Here is a 23,345-nt window from a genome sequence, read left to right on the forward strand (position 1 = left end):
AACCATAAAAAAATAAAATGAAAAGAAAAGAAAAGAAAAGAAAAGAAAATAATTGGTGTTCTGTTTTCTCTTGATTCAAATTTGGGAGTTTACAGAAATTCAAAATAATGTCCATTTCTTCTAGATTCTCTGGTTTTATTATATACTGTCAGGATGCATATTATTCTTTCTATAGTAGCCTCTACTCATTATAACTTGATGAATTATAAATGTAACAGTACAAATTTAAACATGTAAAAATACTGCATTTAAAGGAGATAGTCTGAGGATTTAAAGGGAGATAGTCTGAGGATAAGGCATTTAATCTCCACATGGCAGGCATATCTTGACACCTAGAATTGTATATGAGGGCCTGATCTCTGAGCACAAAACCCAGAAGCAAGTTTCAGCACACATCAGAACTGGAATAATTTTAATCTCCATAAGAATTAAAGAACTAGATACTAGTCAAAAATTCATTCGTGAAACACAGTTCTCTTTAGGAGATCAACACCAATCATGCCTTTAATAATTAAATTCCATTTGCAAAGAAAACACAAACAAAAATAAAGATAACTATATCAAATTAATTAATTTTTCTGCAGTCAAAGAAATTCAGGTTAAAATGAAAAGACCACTGCAAATTGAAAGAAAATATTTGCACATCATTCATATACTCTGCTAGTGAAACCTTCCAGTGAGTTTTTTATTTCACCTACCAAGATAAATTCTATCATTTCTGTTTGTAATTTTCTAATTTTTGTTCTCATACCTGCTTATAGTTTTATCAAATCATACATATAATAAAGGGCTACTGTTCAAGCACTATAAAGTAGTCATGAAATTTATGCAATGAAAAGACAAGCATTTCCATCAAAGAGTGTGGAGAAAAGCTGAACACCTCCACATAGAAGACAGAGAGTTAGCCAACAAGCATATGGAAATATGTTTATCATCCCAAAATATCAGGGATAATAAAATCAAAATTACAGTGAGATATCACCTCACACAAGTGAGAATAGCCTACTGCAACAAATCCAGAAGCAAGTAGTACAGGTATGGATGTGGCAATAAAGAACTCAATTTACTGTTAGGGAAATATTGTCTGGTTCAGTATCTATGGAAAACAATATGAAGAACTAAAATTTGAACCTTAGTATTTAAAAATCAGAAATCCACTCAGTTTTCCAAAGAGAACAACAGCTGAAACATCTGCAAGATAATCTCTCTCCATCTATAGAGCACTCTGGTTTACCTCCCTGGCTGTAGGGGTAAGGTAAGGGTGCACATTGAGAATGAAGTGGAAAGATGCACTTTCATGACACAAAACAGCTACCATAAATCAGCACAAAACCCAACACAGGAAGTAAGGAAATACAGTAATTCTAAGGTCTCAGTTGGTAAAAAAGCCAACTGTAAAATAATGAGCTCAAACAATGGAACAGACTAACAATAAAACACAAGAGAGTATGAGAACAGAAATGAGAAAATTACAGAAATAAATTACAGAACTGAACTTAATAGGTGAAATGAAAAACTCAGGAAACAGTTCTGGAAGGCTTCACCAGCAGAGTAATGGTTTCTGAGAACAAAATCAGTGATTCTCAGGATGAGGTACAAAAAATCTCCAAACAACAACAAAAGATAGAAAATATCTCAGAAAAATGAACAGCAGACTAGAAAACTTTAGGACAAATTCAAGAGAAACAACATAACAAACATCAGAGTCCCAGAGAATCAGGAAGGCAACCCTAATGAAGATGTAACAGTCAAAGATAACATTGCTGAGAGTTCCTAGAACTGGAGGGCACATCACTCAGGAGGCCCAAAGGATACTAGCAAAAGAGATCCACATAAAAATACTCTAAAACATCAAAATTGTATTAACAAAACCATAGAGATATAATATAGAAAACAGCAAGGTCAAAGAAGGAAACTATACACAAAGAAATATCCCTAAGATTTACAGCAGAATTCCAAATGAGAACTTTTGTGCCTAAAGGTAATGGTGAAAAATAGTATTAAAAAAAATCAATGAGGGGATGGAGCAATAGCACAGCAATAAGTGTTTGCCTTGGACGTGGCCAACACAACACGTGGCCCCAGTACGATTCCCGGCATCCCATATGGGCCCTCGAGCCTGTCAGGAGTGACTTCTGAGTCAGGAATAACCCCTGTGCACCGCTGGGTGTGACTAAACAAACAAACAAACCAATGAAATGGATGCCTCACCATAATACCCAGCCAGGTTCCATTCATAACTGAAGGAACAATACACAATGTATTGTTAAGACAAAATGAATCCAACACATGCCAAACTTCTACAAAAGATGACAATAAAAAAAAAAATCTCAATGATGATAATCTCTCTCAATGCCAATGAGCTAAATGCACCTACACAAAAATGCAGACTTGCCACAGCCTGAGTAGTTCTTTCAACATTAATAAAAGTCCTGGAGATCAGAGTCTCTCCAAACCCTGAAGAGGGACAGGATAAAATTTGCCCTCCTATCAGGACACTCCTACAGAAGAAGAGAGGCCCAAGGCTACCTTCCAGATCATCATTTTAACTTGACCTTCACATCTTTACATTGGCCAAGCCTAGGGAACCCTGACGTTACAGGGAAACCATAAAGGCAGATTAGCCTGGGGGAAACTGGAGATAGTCTAGGAATGAAAACTGTCTTGGAATATACTTTCCCCAGAATGGATTAACACAGTAACCTGACAGTGAAAACTGTGATTGAGGAGAACCTTTCCTGGGACTTTGAAGAATGACATTGGGGTTAGACAAATTAGTGTGCCTGAACTTTGACAGGGGTCTCAAACTCAATTTACCTGGGGGCCGCAGGAGGCAAAGTCGGGGTGATCCTTGAGTGCAAAGTCAGTAGTAAGCCTTGAACATTGGGGGGTGTGACCCAAACAACTAAAACAAAAAAAGATTCCTCTAGGGCAGAGCCACAAAATGTTGTACGGAGGGCCACAAACGGCCCGCGGGCCACGAGTTTGAGACCCCTGCCGGAATGTCTTAGTGCAGGATGCTTCATGGATAGGGATACCCTGTTTTTAGGCCAAAAGGTTTTCTTTATATTTTTCCAACTTTCACAGCACCTATGCAAAATATTGCCAATCTCTATTTTTTTTTTATCTTTAGAGGTTCTTTTCTTAGAACCATGGGATGTAAATTACTTTCTTTTTCTATAAAGTTAATTAGGGGGAGATGTTGGATTACTGGTCCTACCATAATCAGTATTCTTACTCCACTCTAGGTTATGATCTGGTGATGAAATTACTGGATTACTTTTTACTCGGTATTTCTTCTACACCATAGAGTGTGGCCTGGTTCTTGTGCATAAAAGCCTGGGTTTCTGAAAGGAAGGGGCTCATTCTTCAGTCTTTTTCTACTAAGCTGCTTTCCTTCATTGGTGCAGAAGGCTTATGTAGTGGGATTCCTGGCCAGAGTGCTGAAATTTCTGAATCTATTCTTGCACCTTTTCACTGTGTGAATCAAGTATTGACGTTTTCTGTGTTAACATTTACTCTGCAGATCCTAGTTTTGGAGCTTGGGGGGTCTGTTTATAGTTGCCATTATTATACATTTTTAAATGTGAGATACTAGGGTTTGTACTCTGAACTATATACTTTCACGAAAGGTGCTCAGACCCTGCACAAATTCTCCATGCCTCCAACAGATTTTAAAATGCAATAGACGGCAATACTTAATTATTGAAAGAGGTAACTTTCATTCCCATTTTTTAAAATTTGGGGACCATACCTGACAGTGTTAAGGAATTATTTCTGCCTCTGTGCTCAGAAATCACTATTGGTGGAGCTTGGAGAACCATATGTGGTATCAAGGATAAAACCTAGGTTTCCTGTATGCAAAGAGCCCTACTTGCTGTACCATCTTTTTTGTCCCCAAAAGATAAGGTTTTTTTTGTTTGTTTGTTTTTGAAACACACTTGACAATTTACAGAGGATATTCCCAGCTCTGTTCTTAGGAATCACTCCCAGAAGTGCTAAGGAGATAAAACCAGATTAAATGTTGTACAATGAATCTGAGTGGACTGAATGAAAAGACAGTAATAAATAATACCTGCTGTATTATATCTCTCTAGTCTCTCAAAAGATAACTTTTTAAACAATGAAAGTATTTTTTTAAATTTATTGTGTGACTAGGGAATCCATTATTCTTCATCAAATAAAGGATTTAATAAGAAAATGGAAAGGGTGGTCAGCTCTATGGATCACAAGAGCCACTTGAAATAAGATTTATAAATCTAGGGAACAGTGTGGATGTGAGACAGATAGGACTGACGATTAGAGGCAGCAGCTCTGCAGGCAGCTTTTTGAATTAAAGGAACTATTTTGAATTTAGGTTACTGTGCCTGGAGAATAGTGCTAGAAAGTGAAGCAGAGTGGCCACACATTTTTATCTAGTCAAGAAGTCCCAAAACAACACACACACACACACACACACACACACACATACACACACACAAAACACAATCACATTGCAAAGGTCACAATGGGAAAGCAATGCAGAACTCTGCCACACTTAGTAAACAAAGATGGTAGTTCTGAAGACCCAACTAGTATTAGCCACCTATATAGCCTATTTGATAAGGAGTTTAGAGAAGAAATGTTGAGGATGTTAAAAAAAAATTTAAAGAAACCATGGAATAGACAACCAGTAAGACTAAAGATGATATGAGAGAATTGAGAAAATAGATAACAGAAATAATAGAACTGTAAACTTGGTAAGAGAAATGACAAACTCACTGGTAGGCCTCACCAGTAGAATAATATCTAGCTGCTTAGGATAGAATCAGTGAGCTGGAATATGAACTACATAACAACTACATACAACAGAAAAAGTTAGAAAAGAGCCTTAAAATAAACAGAAAATGAAAAATCCACAAAATAAGCAAACAAATGAAAACAGACCTTTGGGATAAATTCAAGAGAAACAACATAAGGATCATTGGGGTTCTAGAGAGCCAGGAATAAAACCCAATGAGGAAACAACAGTCAAAGACATCATTGCTAAGAAGTTTCCATTGCTGAAGAGTACATGCACCCACATCCTGGATGTCCAAAGAGTACCAGCTAAAACAGATCCAAATAAAGCACTCCAAGGCACATCCTAGTCACCACAATTAAAACTACAGAAAATAGAAGTGAATTACAACAGAAACCGAGAAAGAACTTTACACAGAAATTAAACAGCTCATTACTGAGCAACCAGTGGATCAAAGAGTAAATCAAAATATTCCTGTAAACAAATGATAACAAAGACACAAATTATCAGAATTCATGGGACACAGCAAAGGCAGTATTAAGAGAAAAATATATAGCTTTGCAAGAATTTATCAGGAAGGAAGGCTTACATAAATAATTTAATAGCACACAATAAGAAATTGGAAAATGAACAAAATGAGCCAAAAGGAGACAGGAGGAAAAAAAATAAAATTTAGATCAAAAGTTAATTAACTGGGGCTAGAGAGATAGCATAGAGGTAAGGCATAAGCCTTGCATACAGAAGGACAGTGGTTAGAATTCTGGCATCCCATATGGTCCCCAGAGCCTGCCAGGAACGATTTCTGAGTGTAGAGCCAGGAGTAACCCCTGAGCACTGCCGGGTGTGACCCAAAAACCAAAAACCAAAAAAAAAAAAAAAAAAAAAAAAGTTAATTAACTGGACACTTAAGAGCAATTTAAAAGATAGGTGAAAGCAAGAGCTCTTTCTTTGAAAAAAAAATAAACAAGATCAACATACCATTAGAAAGATTCACAAAGAAAGAGAAAGAGAGGAACTTAATAAACTAAAACAAATGAAAGGCAGGATATCACTACATATATTTACAGAAATTCAAAAGGTAATCAGAGATAACTTTGGGAACTTTATGCTACAAAACAAGAGAACTTGGAAGAAATGAATAAATTATTAAATTTATATAACCTCTCAAGGTTGGTCTGGAATTCCAAGTACATAAACAGACCTGTCATTATTGAGAAAATTGAGATGGTAATCAAAAGGTTTCTCAAAACAAAAAGCCCAGGCCCAGATGAATTCACTAGTAAATTCTTTCAAACTTTTAAAGAGGACCTATTGCCAATATTTTTCAAGTTATTCCAGTAAATTGAAGAAACAGAAACACTTTCCAATAGTTTTTATGAAGCTAACATCATCTAATACCTGATACAGAGATACCATCGAGAGAGAGAGAAAGTGAGAAAAAGAAAGAACTATAAACTAATATTCTTTTTTTTTTTTTGGTTTTTGGGCCACACCTGGCGGTGCTCAGGGGTTACTCCTGGCTGTCTGCTCAGAAATAGCTCCTGGCAGGCACGGGGGACCATATGGGACACCGGGATTTGAACCAACCACCTTTGGTCCTGGATCGGCTGCTTGCAAGGCAAACGCCGCTGTGCTATCTCTCCGGGCCCATAAACCAATATTCTTGATGAAAGATCCTCAACAAAATACTATCAAATAGAATCCAATAGCTTATCAAAATGGTCACATATGATGACCAAGTAGAATTCATCTCAGAGATGCAAGGATGGTTTAACATAAGCAAGTTATACAATATTATATATATAATATACAATATTATACACTATATCAAAAAGTAAAGAATTATCTGAGGATAGTAATAGATGTACATAAAGCATTTTAAAAGTTCCAGCATTCATTCATGATTTAAAAAAGTTAACAAGATGGAAATGGAAGGAATATAGTCAAAGCCTATAGCAATATAGGCTACCTCAATATAGTCAAAGCCTATAGCAAACATACTCAACTGGAAAAACTAAAAATCTTTCCTCTAACATCTGACACAAGAAATGTTTGCTCCCTCTCACATTTTTTTTCCTTTCTTTTCTTTTTTTCTTGTTTTTATTTTTGGGCCATACCTGGTGATGCTCAGGATTTATTCCTGGCTATGCTCTTAAAAATTGCTCCTGGCTTAGGGGACCATATGGGATGCCAGGGGATTGAACCAAGGTCCTTCCTAGGTTAGCGCATGCAAGGCAAATGCTTTACCTCTTGCACCACCGCTCTGGCCCCCCTTTCACATTTCTATTCAATATAGTATTTGAAGTATTTGCCATAGTAATTAGGAAAGAAAAAGATATCAAAGCATTCAGGTAGGAAAGGAAGAAGTTAAGCTTTCACTGTTTATAAATGACATGATATGATATTTAGGAAATCCTAAAGACTCTACCAAAAAGCTTCTACAATAGAATAGATTTGTATACAATAGATTTGTATAGAAAAGTTTTAGGCTACAAAATTAATGTGCAAAAATCCAGGGCTTTTCTATATACAAATAATGAAAGAGATATTTTTTAAAAACCCATTCACATTTGTGCCTAGAAAATAAAGTACATTGGAGTCAATTTAACTATAGACCTATACAAAGAAGATTACAAAACACTGCTTCAAGAAATAAAAGAGGACACAGGGAAATGGAAACACATACCCTGCTCATGGATTATTAAGATTAATAGCCTTGGGGCTGCGTGGTGGTGCTAGAGGTAAGGTGTCTGCCTTGCCAAGCACTAGCCTAGGACAGAAAGCAGTTCGATCCCCCAGCGTCCCATATGGTCCCCCAAGCCAGGAGCAACTTCACATAGCCAGGAGTAACCCCTAAGTGTCACCAGGTGTGGCCCAAAAAAACAAAAAAAAATTAATAGCCTTAAAATGGCAATATTTCTTATAGTGTTTAAATAAATGTTTTTAAAGGAAAATAAAAATTAAAAAAATTAAAAAAGTTTAAATGTCATCAAGAAGGATGCTCAAAATATAGATTTAAAGCATTTTATCCCCCACCCCCATAGTGGGAGGGTTTGAGCTGCAGCAACAATGTTCAGTTGTTATTCCTAGCTCTGTTCTTTTGCAGTGTCCAGGGGTTCACGTGGGATTCAGGGAATGAATCCACCTCATGAAAGGCAAGTGTCCCACCCACTGATCTATCTTTCTGGCCCCAGCTTTAGGGTACTTTAGTGGTTATGTCTCTCATAGAATGGGTCACCCCTCTCATAGAATTCACAAAATGGGTGAAAGTAGATAATAATGCTCAATAGTAATTCTTTAGAAAGCATTTTATGTATAGAAATTGAGCACAACTTCAAAATTACTCTTTGAAGTTTAAAATCTTAGGTATGGTTATTAATAAATATGACATTTTATTTGATCTATGATAATACTGTTTTCCACTTACCAATGAAGGTTCATTTGCAATCCTTTGCACTTCATCTGGGTCTGCATTTTCGGGATCGTATATCCATATAAACACAACCTACAAAATATTTGCATGTCAATATTTTGTACAAAATTTCAGTCTAAATTATAGAAAAGAATATCTATATCTTTTTATTTAAATTTTTATTATTCTAGTATGTTCTGTTTTAAAATAAATGAAACAACCAGGAACAATAGTACAGGAGTAGGCACTTGCCTTGCATGCAGCCAAATTGGGTTCTATCCCATTATCCCACATGGTTCCCTGAGTGCAGAGGTAGGAGTCAGCTCAGAGCACCACTGGGCATGGCCCTAAAATAAAATAAAATAAAATAAAATAACCGAAAAACTCAGTCATGTGAAAGAAGAAGGGGTTGTAATATCCTTCTAAGTTCCTGCAGTAAGTGATGTCAAAACTTATTTAATTGCTTATAAACTTTTCTCAACTTATAAATAAAAGCAACAAACCCATATCCCTCTTTTAAAATGAAACAACTAAATTCTCTTTGTTTTCACCTTTTCCCTCTTTTATGGTTCTAATGACTACAGCTGCACACTTTCTTGCAAAGTTCACAGTTTCTCATCAGGGTTTTCACACTAGAGTGTGGTGTACCTGAGATCATGGACACTTGTGATGGCACAGAATTTTGCAATGGTAGTACATACTGATCAGTCTCAGAGTTGTGGGATAATATGAGGGAAGCAAAGTCACAGCCTCACATCTACAAATGTTCAACTACTGAATCAAGTCCCTGACTCTATAAATGTTCTTGTAAATTGCTTCTATTCTTGTGAGATTATGACTATTTAAATGAATATATCTAAATCTTTACTTTCTTCTTCCTCTTTTTTATTAATTTTTTTATTTTTTCAGTTGTTTTGTTTTGTTTTGGGATCATATCCTAAAGTGCTGGGATGGAACCCAGGGTGGCTGCATGCAAAGTGTTCATCCCTGTATATTATTGCTTCCAGTTTTAATTTTAAAACAGCACATACTACTTTTGATTTGATTTTATTATTTTTAAACATTTTTATTTTTTGTTTGTTTTTGTTTATTTTGGGTCACACCTGGCTGCTCTCCAGGATTACTCCTGGCTCTGCTCAGAAATTGCTCCTGGCAAGTTCTGGGGACCATATTGTTGCTGGGAGTCCATCCCAGTTCGGCCACATGCAAAAAAAAAAAAAAAATCCTACCACTGTGCTATCGCTCCGGCCCCTGACTTTGATTTTAAACATGAGTAAGATTAAAGTTATTCAGAAATTCTATTTTTAGAAGTTTCTCACTGTTTTCTTTATTAAAATTCCTTATCCAATAATAAGTAACTTTCCTGCTTTTTGTGCTATTACAGCCTTAAAAGTATACAGGAGATAATTATGATTATTAGGAGATATTATGGAAGATAACTATTATTAGGAGACAAAATTTATGCAAAGAGGGGGCTAGAGAGATAACATGGAAGTAGAGCATTTGCCTTGCATACATAAGGATGGTGGTTTGAATCCCGGCATCCCATATGGTCCACCGAGCCTGCCAGGAGCGATTTCTGAGCATAGAACTCGGAGTAACCCCTGAGTGCTCCAGGTGTGACCCAAAAACAAACAAACAAACAAAAATTATGCAAAGAGATAGTATTATGGGTAGGATGCTTGCCTTGCATGTGGCCTACCCAGGTTCAATCTCTGGAATCCTATACGGTCCCCTAATCTTACCAGGAGTGATTCCTGAGAGGAGAGGAAGGAATAACCAAGTAATAGTATATGGCCGAAAAACAAACAAATAAATTATGAAATTGCAATTTAACTTAGGAGTACATATGGACATAAGGGCTCATTCAAATATCATGATCCATAAGAAGTTTAATGTTATTATTTTGATACCTCTATTTCCACTAAATAATTGTTTAAGGTAGATTAAAATACCATAATCATCTTTTAATTTTTAGAAATTTAAAGATAGCTCAGGGGTTACACCTGGCTATGCACTCAGAAATCGCTCCTGGCTTGGGGGACCGTAAGGATGCTGGGGGATCAAACCACGGTCCGTCCTAGGTTAGCAGTGTGCAAGGCAAATGCACTATCACTTGTGCCACCTCTCTGGCCCCATGGCTCTATATAATTTTACAACATTCCTCAAATGCAATTTGAAAGTGTTTTATATCTCAAGGTCAATCATAGAAGTAAAAATTAAGCATTCAACAGAGTTTGATGGCAGAGTGGGAAAGGTGCTTGTCTTATGTGCAGTCGACCCAGGTTAGACTGCTGGCACCATATATGGTCCCATGTGTCTATCAAGACTGATTCCTGAACACAGAGCTAGGAATAAGTCCTGAATACTGCTAGGTGTGTCTTCAAAACCTAAAAGAAAGATTCATGTAGAGTTCTTTTATGTGGGTTAGATATAAAAATATTGGCTATAAAGCAGATACAAACAGAATACTCAAAGCTATTGAATTATTTATTTTAAAGTCATAAAAGGGACCAGAGCAATAGCACAGTGAGTAGGACATTTGCCTTGCATGTGATCGACCCGGGTTCAATCCTTGGCATTTCATATGGTCCCCTGAGCATGCCAGGAGAGATTTCTGAGCACAGAATCAGGAGTAACCCCTCAGCACCACCATGGCCAAAAACCTAAATAAATAAATAAATAGTTAAATGTCACAACAAACAATTTTTACATTAACATTAGCAATATTTTTTTTTGGTTACACCTGTCAGCACTCAGGGGTTATTCCTGGCTCTATGCTCAGAAATCACCTATGGCAGGCACGGGGGGACCATATGGGATACTGAGATTCGAACCACCATTCTTCTGCAAGGAAAGCAGACTCCTTACCTCCAGGCTATCGTTCCGACCCCTAACATTAGCAATATTTAAAAATACTTTTCCCAAAATTAAAAATAAGAATGATTGTTTCATTTTTACATTACAAAATAGGCTATCTGGCTTAATAGACAACATCCTAATTGTCATCTCTTCTGTATTTAACTGTTGGTATATGCCCTTTTGGTGGCAAGAGATTGTAAAAGGGAATAACCCATCTGAAAGATCCTATGGTACACCAGGTGTGTTCAAAGTACACCTTGAGTCCCACCAAGAAATATTTGTTGAAGAGTTAGTTAGGGAAAATTAAAATCATGGGTATAAGAGAAAAATAATATAGTAGCAATATGATATTAAAATTTTGCTAATGTCTCACCTGGATTGACTTGGTAAAGTCATTTCTGTTGGTAAAAAGAACATACTTAGTAAAGTTCTACTTTTAATATAATCAAATTTTTTTTTTTTTTTTTTTTTTTTTTTTTTTTTTTTTGGTTTTTGGGCCACACCCGGTGACGCTCAGGGGTTACTCCTGGCTATGCGCTCAGAAGTCGCTCCTGGCTTGGGGGACCATATGGGACGCCGGGGGATCGAACCGCGGTCCGTCTCCTAGGCTAGCGCAGGTAAGGCTTACCTTACCTCCAGCGCCACCGCCCGGCCCCTATAATCAAATTCTTATAGCCTCTTTAAAGTTCATAAAGATGCACAAGTTATAAAAGGCTGAATATAAAAAGTACTCTACTTAATTCTACAATTAAATACATTTATCAATTCTATCACAAAAGGCTTAGAAGCTTAAATCTGCACAAGTCCCTAGCAATACTATAAGCTCTTAAATGCAAAAACTTTGATATGGTCATTCTCATTATATGATGTTTATTCTTGTAATTATGTCAAGAATGTGTAATGCTAGTAAATTCATTAGTTAGCACTGCGAATCCTTCATTCATGATTCTTTCAATGTACCTGTTGTAAAATGAATAACATTCAATTACCATATTTAGCTGTATATTTTAAGAAATAATCTTTCATACTGTAAAGATTTCTATATATTTTTATCATGTAAATCTCAAAATTAATGTTCCATGACTCCATCAGTCATTTGCTAAATACAGTACATTTATCTATCTTATTATAAATAACAAAACAAAACAAAGAAAGGCATTTTGGGAATTAGTAAATGAGTCTTCAATGAATTTTAAAGATCAGAAAATAAACATTTCATTTGTCAATCTGATATATTCAAATAACAAACATATTGCACATGTTTGATTGCTACAGGTAAACCACAACTGAAAATATATACTAGAAATATTGATAGATAAACTTAGAGTTTATCAAGTACTAGGCTGATCAAAAAGATCCCTAGAATTTTGATACTGATATATTCTGTATTTTTGTTATGCTACTTGTCAGAGGTACAAATAACAAAGGGAAAAAGTGGCTCACAAGCTAATAAGGCTCTAAATAAGGAAAACTCGAAGGCAGAATTTAAATATATATATATATATAAAATAGATAGATTACATAAGAAATATTTTAGTGACATTCTAAAATGTAAGGTTATCTTTCCTTTTTTTTTGGTTTTTGGGCCACACCCTGTGACGCTCAGGGGTTACTCCTCGCTATGCGCTCAGAAGTTGCTCCTGGCTTCTTGGGGGACCATATGGGACGCCGGGGGATAGAACCGCGGTCTGTCCTAGGCTAGCGCAGGCAAGGCAGGCACCTTACCTCCAGCGCCACCGCCCGGCCCCCTATCTTTCATTACTTCTGAAACCTTTACTGAAAGTGATCTTTTAGTATTATTTGATATTAAAGTAACAATCTTTTTTTTTTTTTTTGTGGTTTTTGGGTCACACCCGGCAGTGCTCAGGGGCCACTCCTGGCTCCATGCTCAGAAATTGCTCCCGGCAGGCACGGGGGACCATATTGGACGCCGGGATTCGAACCGATGACCTTCTGCATGAAAGGCAAACGCCTTATCTCCATGCTATCTCTCCGGCCCCTAAAGTAACAATCTTGATTTCGATCTAAAAATAATTCTAGCATATTTTTGTTGGATATTTGTCTGTTTGCTTGATTTCATTGAGTTTCTGCATACATTGCTGCACATAATAAAGAGGCTAAAAAAGGAACCATGATTGGAAGCTATTACAGACATTAAAGAGGCTAAACTTATATATACATATATATATGTATACATATATATGTATATATATATACAGAGCATATATACAAAAGATGGAACAATATACAGATAATTATATATAATATATCATATATAATATATTTACATGTTTCTGTATTATTTATTGTATTCATATATTGTGCATATTGTCATTATTATGTAGGGTATTATGGCATTATATATTATATACAAAAACATAAAAATTATAGATATTGAATAATTTTTTTGTTTTTTTGTTTTTGGGACACACCAGTGACACACAGGGGTTACTCCTGGCTATGTATTCAGAAATCGTTCCTGGCTTGGGGGACCATGTGGGAAGCAAGGAGATCGAACCATGGTTCGTCCTAGGTTAGTGCATGCAAGGCAAATGCCCTACCACTTGTGCCACCACTCTGGCTCCGAATAATTTTTTTTTGGCTTTTGGGTCACACCCAGCAGTGCTCAGGGGTCACTCCTAGCTCTATGCTCAGAAATTTCCCCTGGCAGGCACAGGGAACCTTATGAGATGACGGGACTCGAACCACCGTCCTACTGCATGCAAGACAAACATTGAACTTCCATGCTATCTCTCCGGCCCCAAATAATTTATTTTTAAAAATCACAAAAGAGGCCAGAGCAATAGCACAACAAGTAGGGCATTTGCCTTGCATGACACAGATCTGAGTTTGACCCTGCACAATAATGACATACAAATTGAAGAAGGTTTTATATTTTAAAAAATTCTTCAAAGCAAGGCCTGTCTCGAATACAGGTGGCGGGTGGGGGACGGAGGAGATGGGAGAATTGGTGGTGGGAAAGTTGCACTGGGGAAGGGGGGTGTTCTTTTTATGACTGAAACCCAAGCACAGTCATGCTTGTAATCACGGTGTTTAAATAAAATATTTTAAAAATAATAAATAAAAAGAAATAAAAATTCTTCAAAAGCAACAAACCAAATGAATGTTGACTGAAATGATAAAATTAATGAAAGAAGCTTCAGCAAGAGCAAATAAAGTTTGAGAAAGTACAAACATAAACCATAAAGCAAAAGAATGCAGCTGCTTAACTTAAAATATAATGAACTCACTCAACAGCAGAATGGAAGAAGCCCAAAATTCAAATCAATCAGTGAGAAAGTAGCAGCTTTCTAATCCAGAAACATTAGAAAAGAAGAAAAACTAAAAACAATGAAGGTAATATACAAGACCTATGTGGCAATATTAAAAAATGATACATATCATATAGTTTCAAGAAGGAAAAAAGAGAAATAGAAAAGTATTATTTGATGAAATAATAGCCCAAGATTTTCTCCCAGCTGAGGTAACAGATACCCAAATAAAAAAATTCGAGAATTCCTAGGGGCCGGAGAGATAGCACAGTGGTAGGGTGTTTTGCCTTTCAAACTGCCAACCCAGGACCAACGTTGATTCGAATCCCGCCATCCCATATGGTCCCCGGTATTTGCCAGGAGCGATTTCTGAGCACAGAGCCAGGAGTAACCCCCGAGTGCAGCCAGGTGTGCCTCAAAAACCAACAACAACAACAACAAAAAATTAAGAATTCCAAACAAAACAAACCCAAACTGACATACACTAAAAGAAATTGAAACTAAAATAGTAAAAATCAAAGATATGTAAAAATTCATAATATGGAATCCCCATAAACTATCTCCAGATTTCTCAATGGAAGCTACAGGACAGAAGGAAGTGGCATGACATACAAAATGCCGAATGAAAAAGACATCCAATTCAGAACATTTTACACAATTAGATTATCACTCAGAGTTGAAAGAGCATTTTAGACAACAAGTGTTAAAGGAAGTCATCAGCACTAAAGTGTTCCAACAAGAAATATTAAAAGTGATGTTATGCACACCATTATTCACTGCCGCACTGCTAAGATTTGGAATCAACCTAGATGTCCAACAACTGATCAACGGATTGTGAAGATGTGGTATATAGGCACAATGGGATATTACACATGCAATTGGCTACAGCATGGATGAAACTGGGAAACATCATTCTAAATTAACTAATCCAGAAGAAGGAGAAACACAGGATTATATCACTCATAGGTGGTATTTGGAATAATTTGATTAGGAAATTCAATGGTTTAAACTCAATGGTTTAAAAGGGGTGTCTAGATTTTCTTTGCCTCCAGACGTGAGGAAAAGAAATAGAATGGAGGATAAGGGGAGAAAGATGAGTGGGAACAAGGGTCAAGGATATTCAGGTACATTGGTGTTAAGGAATGATAGAGTTAAACATCCAATCTGTAGCAGCAACAACACTGAAATAATGGAACTCAAACTTTGATGACCAAACTTAAGGTGCTTGTCAAGATGGAATGCAACATTTATGGAGGGAAGTTGATACTGGTGGTGCATACGTGCTAGAACACTGTATGTGTTAAACTGATTATGAATAATTTGTAAATCATGGTGCTTTAAAGAATAACTTATTCTTTTTAATTTCACCCAAGAAATTTCGGATTTCAACAAGCGACCCATTCTCCCAAATAAACACATTCGTAGGAAAGTGAGCATAAACAGACCTCATCTTGAAGTGGATGCCTAGCGTGTCTGCCTTGATCAAGTTTTGCACGTGAATGCAGATGGTGCGGACTATAGCTAATTCCATTAGGTTCCCCCACCATAAGTAACTCCAGATTGATGTGACTGAAGTTCCTCGAAGGCTCTTCACAAATGGCCGTGCGCCCCCTACAGGGAGAAGTCGGCATTTTGGGCAACGTTGACACTTGTTCTGGTTGGTTCATTTTCGCTGTAGACCCAGCCTCTCCTCCTATTATTTGATGGAATTATCTTTCTTTTGAGTTCTATAGCTCTATCGCAACATAAAAGTTTTTAGATTATTATAGCCATTTCTGTTTTCCAGGAAAAAGTACGCATTTGTCTGGCACCCAATTTTAGTGATTGCAGCTCAGGGGATAACTTGTCTTACTCTGTTTACCAGCAACATTTATGCTTTCCTAGGGGTCCTCAAACTTTTTAAACAGGGGGCCAGTTCACTGTCCCTCAGACCATTGGAGGGTCTGACTCTAGTAAAAACAAAACTTATGAACGAATTCTTATGCACACTGCATATATCTTATTTTGCAATGAAGAAACAAAACAGATACAAATACAATATGTGGCCCGCGGGCCATAGTTTGAGGACCACTGCCCGGGCTAGACCAATATTTGTATATTTTTAAAATTTCCACCTAACTGGCTTCCATTCACCCCAGAAGCTGGGAATTGAGCAAGATTCTTTTTTTTTTTTTAATTTGTTTATGGGTCACACTTGGCGATGCTCAGGGCTTACTCTTGGTTCTGTGCTTAGAAATCACTCCTGGCAGGCATGGGGGACCATATGAAATGCTGGGAATTGAACCACCATCTATTGTGGAGCGGCTGTGTGCAAGACAAAAGCCTTACTGCTGTACTATCTCTCCAGCCCCCTGACCAAGATTCTTTTATTCAGGACTGTGACATGTCTTGACATATCAACTACTAAGAGTCACAGAATAATAGACTGTAGGGAGGATTCACAAAAGTTTGAGAAACAACCAAGCTAAGGCGGGATAGTGGAGGTTTGTGTCCCATAAAGATATGGATGTTACAATAGTTCTTTTAGAAAAGGCAATTAAAATTATTTGATGACAGTTCTTTGTATCTCTATACTCTATTATACTCTAGCATTGCCTTCTGATTGACACTTTATTAATTAATTTTACAATATACCTAACTCTTTTTCATATATAAATATTTCTTATCTTTTCTCATTCATTTTCAAATTAAAATGGTTTTGAAAATCTAGTCAAAACAAAGCAAGTTCTTTTGGAACACAATGTAAGTAAAAGAGTCTGACAGCCTATAAAAACAGTCAGACCATAGTACTATTACTTAGTTAGTTGTGTGCATTTGAAGAGGATTCTCTCCTCTTAATTGTTGAGTTTTGTGGGGACTATTTTGATCAAACTTCAGCATAAAGGGCTAAAAGGTTTAATGTTCTAAGAAATTGCAAGAGGAACATAGGGTGGCACTCAATGGTGCCGAGAAAGTTATGTGTTGCTAGGAAAGCCACCTTAAGGATACACATATGCAAAGCATATGCTCCACCCCTCTGAAAAGTCCAGTTGCTATATAATATTGCCCAAACTATTTACCTATATAAGCTTATATTTCCTTATTAAAGATAATATAATTATAAAGATAATACTTACACTTGTGTGGTTATAATGAATATATATGGAAATAATATACATAATATATACTTAATTTGCATTAAGATTTCATTGAATATTTAGATGTTCAGATAGATAAATCTAGTGGTATATTTAGAGATATCTTGATTGATGAGTGAGAATAACAATAACATTGACAATAATTTGTGGTTAATTAAAAGCCAAATACTCCTCAAATTATTAATTTCCCTTCTATTTAATATTTTATTACTTACATAACTTTATAATACCAAGAAAAACACTGGTGACTATTAGCCACAAACAGATGCCGTTCGTTTTCCAAATCCTAAGAATAAATGCAAAAGAAACCTTAAGATATTCATTTAAAAAATACATATGTTTAGATATAGACATAAAATTCACAGAGTTACTAAGTTATTTATCTAAGGCTAGAGAAAGTATATTGAATACACTTTAAATAGAATAAATATAGATTTGGGCCAGGAGAGATAGCACAGCGGTGTTTGCCTTGCAAGCAGCCGATCCAGGACCAACGGTGGTTGGTTTGAATCCCGGTGTCCATATGGCCCCCTGTGCCTGCCAGGAGCTATTTCTGAGCAGACAGCCAGGAATAACCCCTGAGCACTGCCGGGTGTGGCCCAAAAACCAAAAAAAAAAAAAAGAAAAAAAGAATAAATATAGATTTAATATCAGCTCAATTCTTTATTCTTTGTAGTTTACATTCATAAGCGGCATTCATTAGATGGCTTCCGATTTCTATTATTTCACATATATAGTACCTGTTCCTCCTACTATACGATCTTTAAACCCAATTCCTGACAGAAAGCTCCTAATTATATGTGGATATTTGCTTTGTCAAACGAGTTATCTTCTCTACTAATTCTTGGTGGCTTCCTGGATAGGGACTTATCACTAGAAAGAACAAGCCATGATTAGAAATGGAAACTCTAGTGCCTTATACCTCATTTAGAGATTACAAATGCTATAGAAAAATAGTGACCATGCCCATATATAATGAAGTGTCTTTAAAAAAAAATACTGAAGATTGAAGCAAAAGAAATAGCACAAAGGTCAAGTTTGTTTTGCAAGCAGCTTTGTTGACCAGTTCAAATCCCCAGAACAGTATATGATCCCCAGATCACCACTAGGGGTCACTCCTGGGCAAGAAACAGCTGAGAGTAGCTGGGTATTGTCCAATTCCCCCACTCCCCTCACCCCACCCCTCAAAAAAGGGAAACAACAACAGAAAGAACAGGATTGAGAGAACTTCCAGAAAGGTGAACATATTCACAGAAAGGTGGCACATGACAATTCCAAGAGAAAAGAAGCTCCTATAACAAGAACCATGTAAAACTTTGCTCTCTAACTCTTAACATGTCTTTTTATCAGTATCCTTCATCATATCCTTAAGAATAATCAAGAAACTTGCATTTCCCCAAGCTTGCTGAGATGCTGAAGCAAGTAATCTAATCTGGGGAATCTGGATTTTTGTCAAATCATAAATACTGGTTACAACCTGTCAACTGCAATTGGCACCTGAAGCTGAGGCAGCATGTAAGAAGGAGCCTTTAAGATTTGGGATGTGACAATAACTCCATGGAGACAATGTCAGTACTCTGAACCGTGGAACATCAGTGGTGTCGAGAATTAACTAGTATAGAATCAATGCTACACATATACATAGACACAAATACAATTTAGTCACAACAGCATTACCTATAAAGGTACAGAAGAAATCAGTGACTTTTCCTAGGAAGTTTCTTTTTTTGTTTGTTTGTTTGTTTGTTTTGTTTTGTTTTTTGTTTTTTTTTGTTTTTGTTTTTGGGCCACACCCGGTGACGCTCAGGGGTTCCTCCTGGCTATACGCTCAGAAGTTGCTCCTGGCTTGGGGGACCATATGGGACACCGGGGGATCGAACCGCGGTCCGTCCAAGGCTAGTGCAGGAAAGGCAGACACCTTACCTCTTGCGCCACCGCCTGGCCCCAGTTTCTTTGTTTTTTTTTTTTGTACAATAGCTCCCATCCAAAGGTGATTTTGCTTGCCAGAAGACTTATGGCAATGTCTGGTGATGTTTGAAGTTGTTATAACTGAGTACTTTTGAGCATATTTTAAAGTAACATGTACCTTCTTTTAAATAAATTGTGAAGATATTCAACCAAAGAATTTGTGTATCATTTCTTTTTCACATAAAATTGCTATTAGTTTACAATATGTAACAAAGGGGATGGGATATTTTTACTTCCCCAGTAATTGTGTTTCTGAAATGAGTAAACATTCATAAATTCAAAAGAACAAGTTCAAAATTTTCACCCCTCCTCTCTTTTGTCTCTGAAAATTATTGCAAGAATGTCATTTCATGAAGTCACAGCCCACTTCATGAACCTCACCACAAAGAGTGATGAGTTTAGTTAGAGAAATAACTACATTGTAAACTATCCTAACAATGAGAATGTATGAGGGAACTAGAAAGCCTGTCTAGAGTACAGGTGGGAGCGGGGTGGGGAGGAGGGAGATTTGGGACATTAGTGGTGGGAATGTTGCACTGGTGATGGCAGGTGTCCTCTTATATGACTGAAACCCAACCACAATCATGTTCGTAACCAAGGTGTTTAAATAAAAAATATTATTTTAAAAAATCATGAAAGCAAAAAAAAAAAAACCAACCAAACAAACAAACAAACAAAAAAAACAAAAATTTTCACCCCATAGGGATTTTTATTGAAGAAAATTCAGGAAGATGTGAAGAGAGAAGGAGATACAGAAGGGGAGAGAGCATGGGAGAGATATATGTTAAATTAAGTTTAAAATAAAAAAAAAAAAGTGGCAGGAGTAAGTCCTCAAGACTGAATGAGTATTTATAGGACTAGGTTGTGGCTCAGTAGTAAGTACATTACTTAAATATATATAAATATATAAACCAAAAAATAGCAATAACAACAAGTGTTTTTTAAAATCAACTTACTGATGCACTAACAATTGGCTTTATAATCTGAAATCCAGGAAAACAACGCATGTCTGTCTTTGGTAACCTATAATTTTAAAACATGTTATTATTTTAATAATATTTTGTTTTTAATTATTTAAAATAAATTATTTATTATATTTAAAAATAAGATATTTAGGAACATTCCACTATGATTGCGACCCCACCTGCCCCTATTCCTTACACAACCCACTCCCCCTCAACTCCCCTCTCATGTCCTCTCCTTTTCTCCCTTTCTTCCCTCTCTCCCCCATTCTCCTCCCCTTCCCTTCCTTTCACTGTTGTTGCTGTTGTGATACTGAAGAGTCTTACCTTTCTCATCTGTGGTATTTACATAGTTTTTAGTCACTGTGCTCAGTAGAGATCACACACTTTAGTGTGGTGTTATTACCTACTGGAATGCAGTGTGTTAGAGATTGCATGCTGCATGCACCAGGAATCACAAACAGCAGAGCTGCCATGCTCAGGGCATAACATGGCAATAAGGATCAAACATAACCAGATGTTTGCAAGAATATTCTTTTGTCACTGAATCATATCTGCCCCATTATTGTCCCTCTTCTTGCTCTTTTCTTTCTTTCTAAAATGTTGATGGCATTTCTTTTATTTAAACACCCTACTGCTGCGCCACTGCTCAGACCCCTCCATTTCCTTTATTCAAACAGAAAAGGATCAGGTTTGTATGAGGTAAAGGGAAAAATCTCAATTCTACCTGCTAGATCTGTTTGGTATATAAACCAGACCTTTTAATTGAGTTTTATATATAATTACTTTATTTAAGCACATGGTTACAAAATTGTTCATGACCTAAGTTTCAGTCATAGAATGTACACCAACCTTCAACAATGCACATTTCCTTCCACCAATGTTCCCAGTTTCCCTCCCACCCAACCTCCCATACCTGCCTCTGGAGCAGGCATTTTACTTTTCCCTCTCTGTCTGTCTGTCTACCTATATCTATGTCTCTCCTTTTTTGACACTGTGGTTAGCACTATTGGTAATGAAGGGGTACCATGCATATCACTTTATCTCCTTTCAGAACGCAGTTCTTGTCCAGAGTGATCAGTAACGACAATCATTGTTCACTATCCTAACTGCATTCACGACTCTTTTTGGAAAGCTTCCTATCCTGTACTGGTTCTCATGGTCATCATCTCTATTGTCTCTGGATATTATTACTATACTATCTCTTTTTATATGCCACAAATATAATCATTGTATGTTTATCTCTCTCCCTCTGACTCATTTCGCTCAACATAATACTCTCCATATTCATACATGTAAAAAATTTTTATGACTTCATTTTTCCTAAACAGCTGCATACTATTCCATTGTGTAGATGTGCCAGTTGTACCACAGTTTCATTAGCCACTCATTTATTCTCAGGCACTTGTGTTGTTTCCAGATTCTGGCTATTGTAAATAGTGCTGCAATGAACATAGGAATGTAGAGAGATTTTCTACATGTTTATTTTTGGGTTTCTAGAATAAGTCCCTAGGAGTGGTATGTTGAGTCATATGAAAGTTCAATTTCCAGTTTTTTGAAGAATATCCATAGAGTTTTCCAAAGAGGTTGGACCCATCTACATTCCCACCAGCAGTAAATAAGAATCCCTTTCTCCCCGCATCTGCTCCAGCACTGACTGTTGTTGTACTCTATGATGTGTGCCTCACTCTGTGGTGTGAGGTGATACCCATTGTTGTTTTGATTTGGATCTCCCTGATGTTTAGTAATATGAAGCATTTTTTTTTCATGTTCCTTTTGGCTATCTGCATTTCTTCTTTAAGGAAATGTTTGTTCCTTTCTTTCCCCCATTTTTTTGGTGTGGTTAGATGGTTTTTTTTTTCTGCTTCCTAAGTTCTAGACATAATTTGTATAACTTAGATATTATCCCTTTATCTGATGGGTAATGGGTAAATACTTTCTTCCATCCAGAGGTAGTCTCTATATCCTAGTCACACTTTCTTTTGAAGTGCAGAAACTTCTCATTTTAATGTAGTCCCATTTGTCCAAGCTTTCATTTGCTTAGACAGTTTTATTTCATCTTTTTTGTTTGTTTGTTTTTGTTTTTTTGGGCCACACCCATTTGATGCTCAGGGGTTACTCCTGGCTAAGTGCTCAGAAATTGCGCCTGGCTTGGGGGGACCATATGGGACACCGGGGGATCGAACCGCAGTCCTTTCCTTGGCTAGCGCTTGCAAGGCAGACACCTTACCTCTAGCGCCACCTTGCCGGCCCCCTTGTTTCATCTTTTAAGAAGCCTTTAGTTTAAATGTCATGGAGTGTTCTGCCTACATTTTCCTCTATGTGCCTTATGATTTCAGGTCTTATATAAAAGTATTTAATCCATTTTGATTTGACATTCGTGCATGGTGTTAAAGAGAGTCTGAGTTCACCTTTTTGCATATTTGACTAGTTTTCCCAACACCACGCGTTGAAGAGGCTTTCCTAACTCAACTTTGTAGTTTTTGCCCCTTTATCAAAGATTAATTGCTCATATATGAGGGTCTGTCTCAGAATATTCAAGTCTATTTCACTAATCTAAGGATCTGTCTTTATTCCAATACCATGCTGTTTTAATGACTTTAGAGTATGTTTTTGTTTGTTTGTTTTTTGGTCCACACTCAACAGTGCTCAGGGGTTACTCCTGGATCTGCGCCCAGAAATCACTCCTGACAGGCTTGGGGAACCATATGGGATGATAGGAATCGAACCAGGGTTCGTCCTGCTTTGGCCACATGCAAGGAAAATGCCCTACTGCCGTGCTATCACTCTGGCTTCCATTTAAAGTATGTTTTATAGTAAAGTTTAAAGTTGGGGAAAATGATGCCAGTCATCTTCTTTCCCAAGGATTTTTTTTAGCTATTCATGGATATTTACTGTTCCAAATGAATTTCAAGAGCGTAGATCCACTTCTTTGAAAAATATCATTGGTAT

At 36.8% G+C, this 23,345-nt stretch overlaps 1 protein-coding gene across 1 annotated transcript in view; it reads right to left on the reverse strand.

Annotated features, from left to right (window-relative positions):
- The window catches only part of CATSPERE (catsper channel auxiliary subunit epsilon), a 144,510-nt gene extending 128,517 nt beyond the window's left edge, over positions 1-15,993 (reverse strand). Inside the window, exon 1 of the mRNA XM_049777559.1 lies at positions 15,772-15,993. Coding sequence (XP_049633516.1) covers positions 15,772-15,993 — 222 coding nt within the window. The remainder of the gene's footprint in view (positions 1-15,771) is intronic.
- Positions 15,994-23,345: the final 7,352 nt, after the last annotated feature.

The sequence above is a fragment of the Suncus etruscus genome, chromosome 7, assembly GCF_024139225.1.
Source record: "Suncus etruscus isolate mSunEtr1 chromosome 7, mSunEtr1.pri.cur, whole genome shotgun sequence".
Taxonomy (NCBI): domain Eukaryota; kingdom Metazoa; phylum Chordata; class Mammalia; order Eulipotyphla; family Soricidae; genus Suncus; species Suncus etruscus.